The following is a 12,702-nucleotide window of genomic DNA, read 5'->3' on the forward strand; positions in this document are numbered from 1 at the left end:
TCGTTAAGCGGAAATTTCGTTAAGCAGGGCATTCGTTAAGCGAGGCACCACTGTATGTTTATTTAGATTTAGTACATACGCATGTGGTTTCCAAAACATTAGTTCTTATTTTCTTTCATAACAGTTCCTATACTGGCCTATACCTATAGCTTATAATCAATAACAGTTCCAAACTCTCTCTCCCTTCTGGTTACCTCGCTACCTCTGCCTCACCCTCCGACTCTCTCAGCTGCCCCCTCAAACCTCCCACAACCAGCCCCAACAACCACAACCCCTTTCTCCTCCTAGGGGTGGGTTTATATAGTCCTCCTAATCCCGCCCCCTAGGGTTCTAACTAGCTAAGCCCTTTAACTCCGTCTATGCTGTCCTTAAATTTGGGGTGATCGTCACAGTTGCAATAATATTTACGACTGCACTGAGATTGTGAGTCTGATTCCAGTAATTTATTGACCCACCCATGGATTCCTCAACAACAGCTTTTTTTAAAAAAAAACCCTAAAAGAATATTGTTGCAACTGATAATATCACGTTAAGTGTGGGGGTTGGGGTGGTGTTTTATTAGTGCACAGATATACACATAGAATCTTGTATGCATATGATTATATGAAGAATGCTATTTGTAGAATTTTACCAATGTCTGCTTGTGTGAGCCAGAGAGAAGACTACTGTACTTGCAAGAACTGAAAGCTGCACCAAATTGGAGAACTGAGAATTCACCTTTTGTAAACATCACCATATCATTTGGAACTCAAAAATTAGCGATTTTTGGATGAGGAGAATTTAAGAAGCAGCACTGTAGTTTTTTGTGTGGCTCCTGCTTGAGAAATACAAAGTCCTGAAACCTGCTGAGCACTGCTGAGTTCCTGCAGGAACTTGTTCTATAATTTTCTGGATTGTAAAAGAAGCTGGCTGGGCATAATGGTTATCCGTTGAATACAATTTGGAGAAAGCAACCAATCCATTCTGCAAAATATCATTTCCATAATTCAATTTTGCACGGCAAGAAAATAATGCAGCTTCACTTTGCGTCTCTCATATGAGGCAATGATATTTAAGGCTGCGAGCCTATACATGTTCACCTGGCAGTAAGTCCCACTGAACTCAATGGGGCCTTCTTCTGAGGTGATTGCCATTGTTAGTCACCATGAATGGGGGTTAACAATTTCCTCTAGGTATTCCTATGGCATTCATTGTCCATACAGTTTCATCGGACAAAAGCATGTCCTGTGTATTGGGAAAGACCGACGCTCCATTGCAGAACAGTGTAAAACAAATTACAGTGCTGTATTTGTGAAAGCATTGGCAGGGAAGGCCGCTTGCTGGACAGGAAAGTCAAATTTAGAACCCGCTGCTCAGCATGTCTTAGGGTACATTTTGTCTAATTTTATTTTTATTACTTTATCATCCTTTGACCTTGCTGGATTCCTACCTTATGTAAGAGCTCACTGCTATAATCTTAGCCAGTCCACTGAATTTATTTATAGCCTTCGTGTCTCCTAAGAAACTGAATCAATATTTTACAGTTAAGTGTTTTAACTATTCTGCAGGAACACCTTGTCTTAAGATTCCTTTATTTATGGAAGCTTAGGAATGACTGACAGCAAAAGGAATATTTTTTTTAAAAGGCATGTAAATCAGCTGTAGCAGGAATGGGGAGATTTGTGTGGTTGGGTCGATACTTTCAAGGATGTAGAATTATACCCATTTACCTTGGAGCAAGACTACTGAACTCAGTGGGAATTGCTTCTGAGTAAACAGAGATAGCTATGTCCTATAAAAGTGTCCAGTAGACACCAGGTGAGCAAAATGTTGCTCCGTGTATAGATATAATAATAATAATATTAATAATAATAATAATAATAATAATAATATCTTTATTACGGCCGTAGACCAGCAAAAGAAAAAAAAACAATAATACATAAAATAGATAGTTCTTAAGTATCATCTTTGAGCAATACTGTTTCATAATCCTATTTTAAATTAAAATTAGGTTAAAATTTAATGAGGTGTAGTTCCCTTTAACTGTTATCTGCTATGAATTAATAGGCGGCTTTATCACTGTTCTTGATTAATGTCACGGTGTGTCTTAGTCTTGACGCGTAGTAACAAAATTTAGCTACATTCTTAGTACACTCTGGGTTAAAATCCGCTAGTAGGTATCTAGTAAGCGTTTCAGTTGAGCGGCCTGGTAAGTTTTTTAACAAGGGTTCAATTAACTCCTTCCTCATGTCTCAATACAATGTGCAATGCAGGAGGACATGACTTGTAGATTCAATCTCCTTGTTATCACAAGGACATACCTAGTCTCTGTTCTATCGGGATCTTGAGATACCTACCAGTTAACAACGCCAAGGGTAGAGCATTGATACGAGCCCTAGTGAAGGCCCACCAATATCTCGGATTGTCTAACATTTTTAAGTAATTAGCTAGATAATTTAATCGGTGCTCGTACAGTTGTCTGTGTATTAAGGAAAGTTGGGTTAAGTTGTTTTGTCGATCACTACCCGAGATTCTTTCCTTAATTAGCTTTTTCGCCCTTTCTCATCCCATGGACAGAGTGGACCCCACCGGCAGTCCATACGAGACTAATTTCTTTTGGATGGTTTGCTCCCATGTAGATTGGAATCTATCAGTGAAGATTAGGGGTAGAAGGCCGTTTGGTGTATGTTGTTGTTGTTGTTTAGTCGTTTAGTCGTGTCCGACTCTTCGTGACCCCATGGACCATAGCACGCCAAGCACTTCTGTCTTGCACTGCCTCCCGCAGTTTGGTCAAACTCATGTTTGTAGCTTCGAGAACGCTGTCCAACCATCTCGTCCTCTGTCTTCCCCTTCTCCTAGTGCCCTCAATCTGTCCCAACATCAGGGTCTTTTCCAAGGATTCTTCTCCTCTCATGAGGTGGCCAAAGTATTGGAGCCTCAGCTTCACGATCTGTCCTTCCAGTGAGCTATGCCTGTTGTCTTTGTCCATGGAGTTTTCTTGGCAGGGATACTGGAGTGGCTTGCCAGTTCCTTCTCCAGATGGATCACGTTTAGTCAAAACTCTCCACTATGACCTGTCCATCTTGGGTGGCCCTGCATGGCATAGCTCATAGCTTCTCTGAGTTATCTAAGCCCCTTCGCCACGACAAGGCATTGATCCATGAAGGGGTATAGATAGATGTAAAATGTCATCTTACAAAAATGTTCCATGCCCACATTTAAAGAATGAGGTAAGGGCATAGGAAGCTGCCATGCACAGTCAGACCAATGGTTTGTCTAGCTCAGTATCAATGACTGGCAGCAGCTCTCCATCCTTTTCGTGCCCTACCTAGAGATGCAAGGGATTGAACATGGGACAACCTGATGCAGAGGAGATGCCCTATCAATCAGTCATGGCCCTTCCCCATAAAAGGCAGGTAGAAAACGGGCAGTTTCAAGAGCTGCAGCCTGAAACCAGAGAAGGACATATATGTTTCTGTGCACAGTATTACCATCTGATTTGAAGCTGTGGACCTCAGGCTTGTGGTATTGAAAATGACCCCCCAGAAATAAAAGAGGATAGCAGCACCCCCCTTTCCATCTGCCTGAGAAGAAAACTGCATGCATATCAATGACAAGGCAGTAGCGTAAGAAATTTGGGCATCTGCCTCCATTGCTGCTAGTGGGAAAAGGGAATACGAGTTGTGAGGAAACAGGGAAAGAAAACAAATACCGAAGATTCATCCTGTCAGATTGCATCTCTTGGTGAGGAACTGATCAATGAGATTTGCTTAATGTGTTGAATAAGGAGTGACTGATGAAAAAACGGGCAGCTGTTCCCTGGTATACAGGAATAAATCAAACTGCACTTTACCTCAGAGGGCTGGCCTTTTGATGGAGTTTAAAAATCACCGGAGTGCTTAAATTGCACCCCTTTCCCCCTCTTTGATCAGGTCAAAAATTAATGAATAGTTGTATCTCCCTTTCTCTTAAGAGACATGGCAAAAGTTGTGCCAATTTCAAAGTACATGCACAGGGCACTAGAGGAAATAGAGAGGAGTTTGCAGTTCTTGGCTGGCATTTCTGTGTTCATTAAGACACTGTCCCTTCCTTTGTGCTGTAAGCTCAAGGGCAATCTTCCGCTCTCCTTCCAGGTTCATGTTCTGAGCTGGAGAGGAGGAGGAGAGAATAATTTCTACAGTTGCCTGGGGCTTCCCAGATGCTTGCAGGTCTCAGCAGTCCAGTGCAGCTGCTGGGACAATTTCTGCCTCCTCTTCAGTATTGAAAGAAACCAAATACCAGTATACTCAATGCATATAAAAATCTAAAATTATTCAAGTAGAATAATCTTAGGGTGCTAGTACCAACAACGGCTGGCATGGAAAAGAAACCTTTTCACAATCAGGCGTTCCAATATAATGGAAGAAGTTATGGATAAATGCCTAGAATATGGATCAGTGGCTGGATTGGGTTAATTCAAGATCCATTGATTTCAATAGGATAAAGGTAAGCACACACTTAATTCCCCATTGAAATTAATAGGCTTAAAAGTGCTTATCTTTGGCTGATTATAGCTGCAAAAGAAGATGCAACCATCATTTTTAAACAGCCGTAAAAGGCAAAACAATAAAATTAAATTAAATCACCTGAAATGACATAATAAAGACAAAGCGGCAGTGGGGGGAATACATTTGCAGCATTGTACATCATATTCGAATGTACAGAAGGAAATCAAGTATTTAATAAACTCGATAATCTTTTCAGTAAAAGCTTTTTTCTCAATTCCTTGCATACTTGCAGAGCTAACTTCTCAAAAGTAAAACTCTTCAGAAAATGAAAACTGAGTATGAGATAAACCCACTTATGAATGGTGCTACAGAGGGGGGGGGAATGGTAGCCTTACAATCTGAGCCTACATTGTTGCTGTAATTTTCCTGCCTTATTCATTTCCAGTATTCTGAGCTGAGAAGTCACCTTCATTCTGTTTCATTCTTTAAACTCACAAGTTCCCAAATAGGTACACTTCCTACTTGATAGATTGTGTTTCAATGTAATGAACATGCACGCAGAGACGGCCATGAGTTAAGGGAGTTTATCACCTTACCTGTCATATTGCAATATACAAGAAATGGTCCCAGGGGGCCACTCCCATCTGAGTCGATATAGTAAAAGCCTGAAGTGTTCCCTCTGTGCTTATAGGCTTCACACGATTGCTCATAAATAGCTGTAAGAGAACGTCTTCCATCACAAACATAATGGCATTGTTTGCATTTTATCTGAAACGTGAACATTTGTCGGGGTGGGGGTCGGAATAGACAGCACGAGGGCTGGGCGATAGCAGTTTTTCAAACATTGCGGTGTGGCGATATACCGTGGTGTGGGAAAAAGAAGCTGTGTTGGGCTTCTGCCCGTGAGGCACCGGGCGAAACTGCCCCAGCTCTCACCTCGGGAACTGAGGTGGTTTCACCCAGGCACTCACAGGCTGGGACAACATGTTTGCATGCTCAGCTGGGGATCAAGAAGATTCCCCCTCCCCAGCTGAGACAGCCATGGCTCACTCGTGTGTGAGAAGCAGGATTGCTAGGGCTGCTTTGCACAGCTCACTGTGGGTTGTGCCAACCGCGCTCCCCTCAGCTGAACAGTTTCATGGAGCCCCCACCCTACCGCCAGCTCACGGGAGCCAGCGCCGGGCCAACTGCTCAGCTGAGGCAAGGGCAGCTGCACACTCCTCAGTCGAGCAGTTTAAAGAAGCAGAGAGAGGAACAAGCTGTACAGTGGAACCTCAGTTTATGAACACCTCGGTTTAAGAATTTTCGGTTTACGAACGCCACGGACCCATCTGGAACGGGTTAATTCACTTTCCATTACTTTCACTGGGAAAGTTCGCTTCAGTTTATGAACGCTTCAGTTTATGAACAGACTTCCGGTGCCAATTACACCCATGCTTCGGGTTAAGTACGCTTCAGGTTGAGTACTCCGCGGACCCGTCTTGAATGGATTAATCCACTTTCCATTACTTTCAGTGGGAAAGTTAGCGTCAGTTTCTGAACGCTTCAGTTTATGAACAGACTTCCGGAACCAATTGTGTTCATAAACCGAGGTACCACTGTATTGACGCCTCACCGATACAGTTTGTTTCTCACTCTGCATCGCATGAGGACAGAGTGCGATGGCAGTTTCACTCAGTGATATATCACTGGTGGAACTGTCACCGCTCCTGAGTGCCTCTGCTAGCAGCACCGCTGGAAGAAGGAACTCTAGCGGACACTGTCAGCAGAGGGACTCAGGAGCGGTGGTGGTTTCACCAGTGAATACTGCTGAGTGAAGCCGACATCGCAATCTGTTCCTCATACCGGTCCTGGGCGATATATCAATATATCGCCCAGGCCTAGACAATACATGCATTCAAATCTGAGGGAAACCGATGAAATTCACACATGCAAAGCTACACCACTCTTGGTATAAGTAAACAGCATTGACACTCCTTTAAATAGAAAATGACTGGGTGCATGTTTCTCTTCACCTCCTGAACAACAACGTTCGCAGCGGAAATATCCAGAGGTGGGTGGCCAATCATGCAGTGTCAAACAAAATGTGAATAATATAAAGAAAATTGCTTTATCTCAAAATCACAAGGAACTGAGTAATAACAAAGCCACAGTACAACTCAAAACCCTGATCTGCTTTGCTGGAAATCGTGTCCTCCATAAAAGTGGGCACATGTTGCGGTGAGACCTGGAGACTGACCTCCTGGTTGTGGGTGGGTGGGTCTATTGGATAGCCACAACACCCGATTGGTAGGTCCGTCGTTGCTGGGTGTATCTAGCCAATGAGGTGCAGTCTAAATGGATCAAGGCACCTATATAAACCCATGCACGTGTCCCAGAGCTTCTGCTTTCAGCTCGTGCATCAGAACACCCGCCCACCTCTCCCTAATTTTAGGGCATTTTGCTATTGACCCTGCTATGCCATTGTGTGTTGTCCGTCATTGGGACAGGGGCATGGCAGGAATTTTCCCCACCTGGCTGATTGGCTGTGGCCATTTGGGTTTCGCCTGCCGCGTAGCAATTCATCACAACTTGTAAGGTTGTGGATAGGCACTGGTTCATGTGATAGGGATGGGATAACGCTCTCGCCATCCCTATGTGAAGGGTGTTCCGTTAAAGGAATCCAGGGACTCAACTTGGTTTGGTCAACCCCCGAAAGTGGGTTGTGCCCATGCCTGAGTCCAGGGGAGCATCTGGGGAGTGAACAGAGTCTGTTCCCAGGCTTTTCACCTGCCTCAAGTGTTCACCCTTGGCTGACCTATGATAGAGCTCTGGGTCAGCGCTACCTGCAAGGGTGCAGGGAGCTATTCGAACCAGAGCCCATGCAACCACTCACTTCTGTAATCAATAAAGCTGTGGCCTAAATTCTGCCAAAAGCCAAAACTAAAATTTGAGTCAAATGTGTCTTTATTTAAAGTGGAGGTCTCTGGGTCTGAACACTCAAAAGGTGGCAGTGCGACCCTCTGCCTTGTTCTCTTGGCTTCCACCAGTGCAGGTCCTAGCATGCCATGAAGGTTCCTGCTGCATTTGCCAAAACTGTAGGTGGTGGGAGTTGCCAGTAAAGCATGGCATTCCTGGAGTAGGGAAGGGATGGAGTTAAGCTAAGAATCCACAGTGCATGGTTGATGGTGGAATTATGCATGCTCTCTAAAACCTATTAGCTTCTATCCCCGTAACATCCATACCATGATGCACAAGAATCTTCACATATTCACCTGCTGTAAAGATGGTTGGCAGGGGATGGGCGGGGCTTCAGGAAAGTGAGATACATTCCAAAAGCAGTTGGAGAGGCACAGACCTACTGCATCTGCCAGTGCCAATATGTGCCAGAGGCATAGCCACTCCATTGATCATAATAATAAAGCACCAGAGACTTAATAGCATCTTCGTCAGTCTCTTCTTGTGTCAGAAAAGGCCACTGTGATGAACAGCTATGCTATGTAGGGTTTCAACAGGCAGCTATAACAGATGGTGGGGGCTGTTTTAGCATTGTTTTAGTCAATTGAATGCCTTCTTTCTGCCAGGACCCTAGCTCCGGGCCCAGTGATCTGTGTTCCCAGTGCAGCAAAACATTTCATCAAGCCACAATATGGAAGCTACGGGAAGTATGCTTCAAGCTGAAAATCAAGTACACATTGCTTGACATTCGCTGCTTATGATCCTGGTCAATTAGAAGGATGTTGCTCCTGCTTGGAGCAGCTGGACCAAGTAGCTCTCAAACCTTCAGTTTAAGGTTCAATAAGCAGTAGCAGTTCTGGCTTGGCGGTTTGTCATACATTGTGGTAGTCAAGTTCAAAAGGGATTATCGGCATCATCTAGATTTATTAGCTTCACTTCACCATAAGGGGTTGTATCCTGAGTAAAGGCTTACTCAGAGTAGATAGAACTCGTTGAAATTAATGGGCCTAACAGTCATGTTCATTATTTTCAGTGGGTCTGGTTAAAAATCTCAACGTATATTACCACAACAATTTTAAACTACAATCTTAAAACCAGCAAATAATTTACAATCAGAATAATGGGGAGGATCCTAAAATGATGAAAGCTATGCAAAAAAGGTGCCAGGCTCATATCTGTGGGGAGGGAATTCCACAGCTTTTGACATAAAGTTACAAAAATGGACTTCTGCATTCAGCCACTCACTATAATCTACCCAAGCAATAACTCCACATCTAAAGTACATTAGCTGAACCTTCCAAAATAACCCATCACCATCTTACAATTATGCTATACAAAGCCGCTAATTTTTTAATGATATTATGCAGTTAAAATTGTCGATGTTTGGCCTATATTTAATATGAATGCATACCAAATACGAACAAATTGAAACTTTCTTTCAATACAAAAGGAAACTTGTTTACAAAAGAAGTGAGTAGGGGGAGATGAAATAACTCCGAAGAACAAAAAACTCACACGTTTTCTAAGTTTCTTTGTGCACGAGAACAATACAGTACAAGTTCTGAACACCGGGTGAAGCTTTTATCCAGAAATAAAATCTGTAATTGTTTGGGGGGTTTTCCTCCTAGGTTTTTAAACAATCAGGCTGCATGACAAAAACCAGATTGAAAGCTTCAGAAGGTAAGACTGCACTGTTGTTCTCTATAGAAAGTTTAACCTAAATAGCAGTTGGGGGTGCTGGCACAAATTGATTTCTCTGAATTCCAATGTGAGCTAACCTGAGCCACTCCTCATGGACTCATAGGTGAATGGAAGCACAATGCTCCTTCAGATCTTGCACTTCTCCAGATTTTGTGCTACTGTTCTTGGTTCTAAAAACGCACCAAAATGCATTTAAAATGGTGTGATTTTGGGTATGTTTAGAAAAAACATCCATGCAAATGAAATAAATATTTAAGTACATATTTGTGATGGAAAATGTATATAAATATACATTTAAATATGAGTTTTCATACAGATTTTTCTAACAACAACCCCTCTTAAAATATAATAATGCTGGAATGGGTGGTCTTCACAATTTCTCTAAAATAGAAGACTATATGCATTTCAAAAAGGAACAACCAACCAACCAAACAAAAACACTTTGCAGTTAAACATTTCTCCTCTAAAATAAAGTTTTTTTAAAATATAATAAAATACCTAAGACTTACAGTAATGGCATGTAGCTCCCATGTAACCTGTGTTTGCGCAGCTGCAATAGAAACTGTTCCAGGACTGCGAACATTCACCACCATGTTCACAGTAATTGGGAAGACATCTTCAAAGACAAAAGGCAACATGTAAACATTTTAAATGTAGTTATAGAGAAGGTATAGTCAAAAGACAGATGGATCTCTCCAAAGTACAGCAGAATAGTATGCTAGGATACCGGTGAGGGGCGCTCCTGGGTCCCTTGGGCCTTTGGTGAATGCCCAGTTTGGGTAATTAAATTTATTTATTCATTCATTCGTTTGTTTGTTTATTACACAAAAAAATCATACATCTCTTTGATTGTAAAAAGCCTCAAAACTTTTCACAAAAACATAGGATTCTAAAATCAAGAAAATAATACAACACGACTTTAAATCGTACAAAAATTAATATACTAAAACAGATCCTAAACCTCTGAGGTAGGCTTGCCTAACTAAGGCAGTTTTTTAGCTGAAGCCAGAAAGAGGACAGCCGTACCTCAGAAGTTGAAAGCCTTGCGAGTTGAACGTTTTGGCTCCCGAATGCCACAAACCCGGAAGTGAGTGTTCCGGTTTGCAACCGTTCTTTGGAACCCAAACATCTGACGCAACTTCTGTGGTTTCCGATTGGCTTTAGGAACTTCCTGCAGCCAATTGGAAGCTGTGCCTTGGTTTCTGAACTTTTTGGAAGTTGGGCGGATTTCCGGAACGGATTCAATTTGACTTCCGAGGTACGACTGTACAGGGAAGTTGCCTGCTTGATCTCAATAGGCAGGGAGTTAATTCTGTGTCCAGGGCAGCTGTCTACCAGCTCCATCTGGTACGCAGGCTGAAACCCTACCTGCCCACGGACTGTCTTGCCAGAGTGGTGCATGCTCTAATTATCTCCCGCTTGGACTACTGCAAGGCGCTCTACGTTGGGCTACCTATGAAGGTGACTCAGAAACGGCAATTAATCCAGAATGCGGCAGCTAGACTGGTGACTGGGAGTGGCTGCTGACACCTATAACACCAGTCCTGAGAGATCTGCGTTGGCTCCCAGTACATTTCCAAGCACAATTCAAAGTGTTGGTGCTGACCTTTAAAGCCCTAAATGGCCTTGGTCCAGTATACTTGAAGGAGCGTCTCCATCCCCATCACTCAGCCCGGACACTGAGGTCCAGCTCCGAAGGCCTTCTGGTGGTTCCCTCGCTGGGAGAAGTGAGGTTACAGGGGACCAGGGAGAGGGCCTTCTCGGTAGTGGCGCCTGCCCTGTAGAACACCCTCCCATCTGATGTCAAGGCAATAAGCAACTATCTTACTTTTAAAAGACATCTGAAGGCAGCCCTGTTTAGGGAAGTTTTAAATGTTTGATGCTTTATTGTGTTTTTAATATTTGGTTGGGATCTGCCCAGAGTGGCTGGGGAAACCCAGCCAAATGGGTGGGGTATAAATAATAAATTATTATTTTTATTATTATTATAAAAGTATAAGTGTAGCCACACTAAACAACCAAGTTCTTACAAATGCAGTATGGCTATTATGTGGCGCCTGCAGTTGTGCCAATTGTGCTGATCAAGAAACAGGAGCAAAGTCACACTTCCCTTTGCTTGCTCTCTGCAGAGGTCACCCCTCAGGGCAACCAAGGTTGACTCAGCTCCATGGCCAAGCTCCATGGAGTAACAAATAGCTAAAGAAGGAGCTTTGACTGAAGAGAACAACATATGTAGTTATTTCTGACTACATGATAAACATTTTGATTCAGCCTTAGAAACAGAGGGAAAAGCAGATCTTGTATTTGTCACCTTTAAAGGCATCACGTAGCTTAAAAGGAAAAACCATGTACTATAAATAATCAGAATCTCCTCTGCTAAAGACCACCTTGACAATGCATAATTTAAACACAACAGTTTAATCTACCACATGCATCTTAATAGCAGCTAATAGGTAAATATGTGGGGCGATACAAGCTTGGAAGGAAATTCTAATATATATTCCGGCGTATAAGACGACTGGGCGTATAAGACGACCCCCAACTTTTCTAGTTAAAATATAGAGTTTGGGATATACTCGCCGTATAAGAAATACGACCCGGCATATAAGATGACCCCCGACTTTTGAGAAGATTTTCCTGGGTTAAAAAAGTAGTCTTATACGCAGGAATATACAGTACTCACTTGAATGCTTTCATTGTCCAGAAGAGGGCAACGAAAATGGTCAAAGGCCTGGAAACAATGCCTTATGAGGAATGGCTTAGGGAGCTGGGTATGTTTAGCCTGGAGAAGAGAAGGTTAAGGGGTGATATGATAGCCATGTTCAAATATATAAAAGGATGTCATACAGAGGAGGGAGAAAGGTTGTTTTCTGCTGCTCCAGAGAAGCGGGCACGGAGCAATGGATTCAAACTACAAGAAAGAAGATTCCACCTAAACATTAGGAAGAACTTCCTGACAGTAAGAGCTGTTCGGCAGTGGAATTTGCTACCAAGGAGTGTGGTGTAGTCTCCTTCTTTGGAGGTCTTTAAGCAGAGGCTTGACAGGCATATGTCAAGATTGCTTTGATGGTGTTTCCTGCTCGGCAGGGGGTTGGACTGGATGGCTCTTGTGGTCTCTTCCAACTCTACGATTCTATGATTCTATCTAACAGCCCCAAGATCTTGGATCTAGAGACATCTAATAAATATCCCTAGGCCATCTATAGGTTTTCCATAGGGGGCTTGATGTAATGAGAGCAAATGCATCTGCTATACTCAGTGTCTGAGGATACACAGACTTCAGAAGACATTTACTGAACAATTTTTGCCTTTAAAATAACTTTGGGCTGGCTTACTAAATGCACCCATAGACTGAGGAAGCAGAAACGCAACCCAAAGGAAGCACAAAAGTAAATAAGGATCAAGAAACGGTTGGAATGGGGCAGGGAACTTGGAGAAGAATGGATTTATTTCAGGGCAAAAGCAGCGGTCAGGAGAAGGAATCAGGATGCCCTCACCTCCTGAAGGACTGTTGCTACAAATCACTCTTTTCAGGGAGAAGCAGCTGCCAGGCTAACATTTTTATGTGGCCAACTCATATGAGAAATAAAGTCCAGAA

General features: G+C 42.9%; 1 protein-coding gene across 1 annotated transcript in view; it reads right to left on the bottom strand.

The window, feature by feature from the left end:
* Nucleotides 1-12,702, bottom strand: part of CNTNAP4 (contactin associated protein family member 4) — a 250,325-nt gene that overhangs the window by 59,807 nt on the left and 177,816 nt on the right. Inside the window, exons 11-12 of the mRNA XM_060280113.1 lie at nucleotides 9,614-9,720; nucleotides 5,063-5,182 (exon numbers count right to left, since the gene is read on the bottom strand). Coding sequence (XP_060136096.1) covers nucleotides 5,063-5,182; nucleotides 9,614-9,720 — 227 coding nt within the window. The remainder of the gene's footprint in view (nucleotides 1-5,062; nucleotides 5,183-9,613; nucleotides 9,721-12,702) is intronic.

The sequence above is a fragment of the Zootoca vivipara genome, chromosome 11, assembly GCF_963506605.1.
Source record: "Zootoca vivipara chromosome 11, rZooViv1.1, whole genome shotgun sequence".
Taxonomy (NCBI): Eukaryota; Metazoa; Chordata; class Lepidosauria; order Squamata; family Lacertidae; genus Zootoca; species Zootoca vivipara.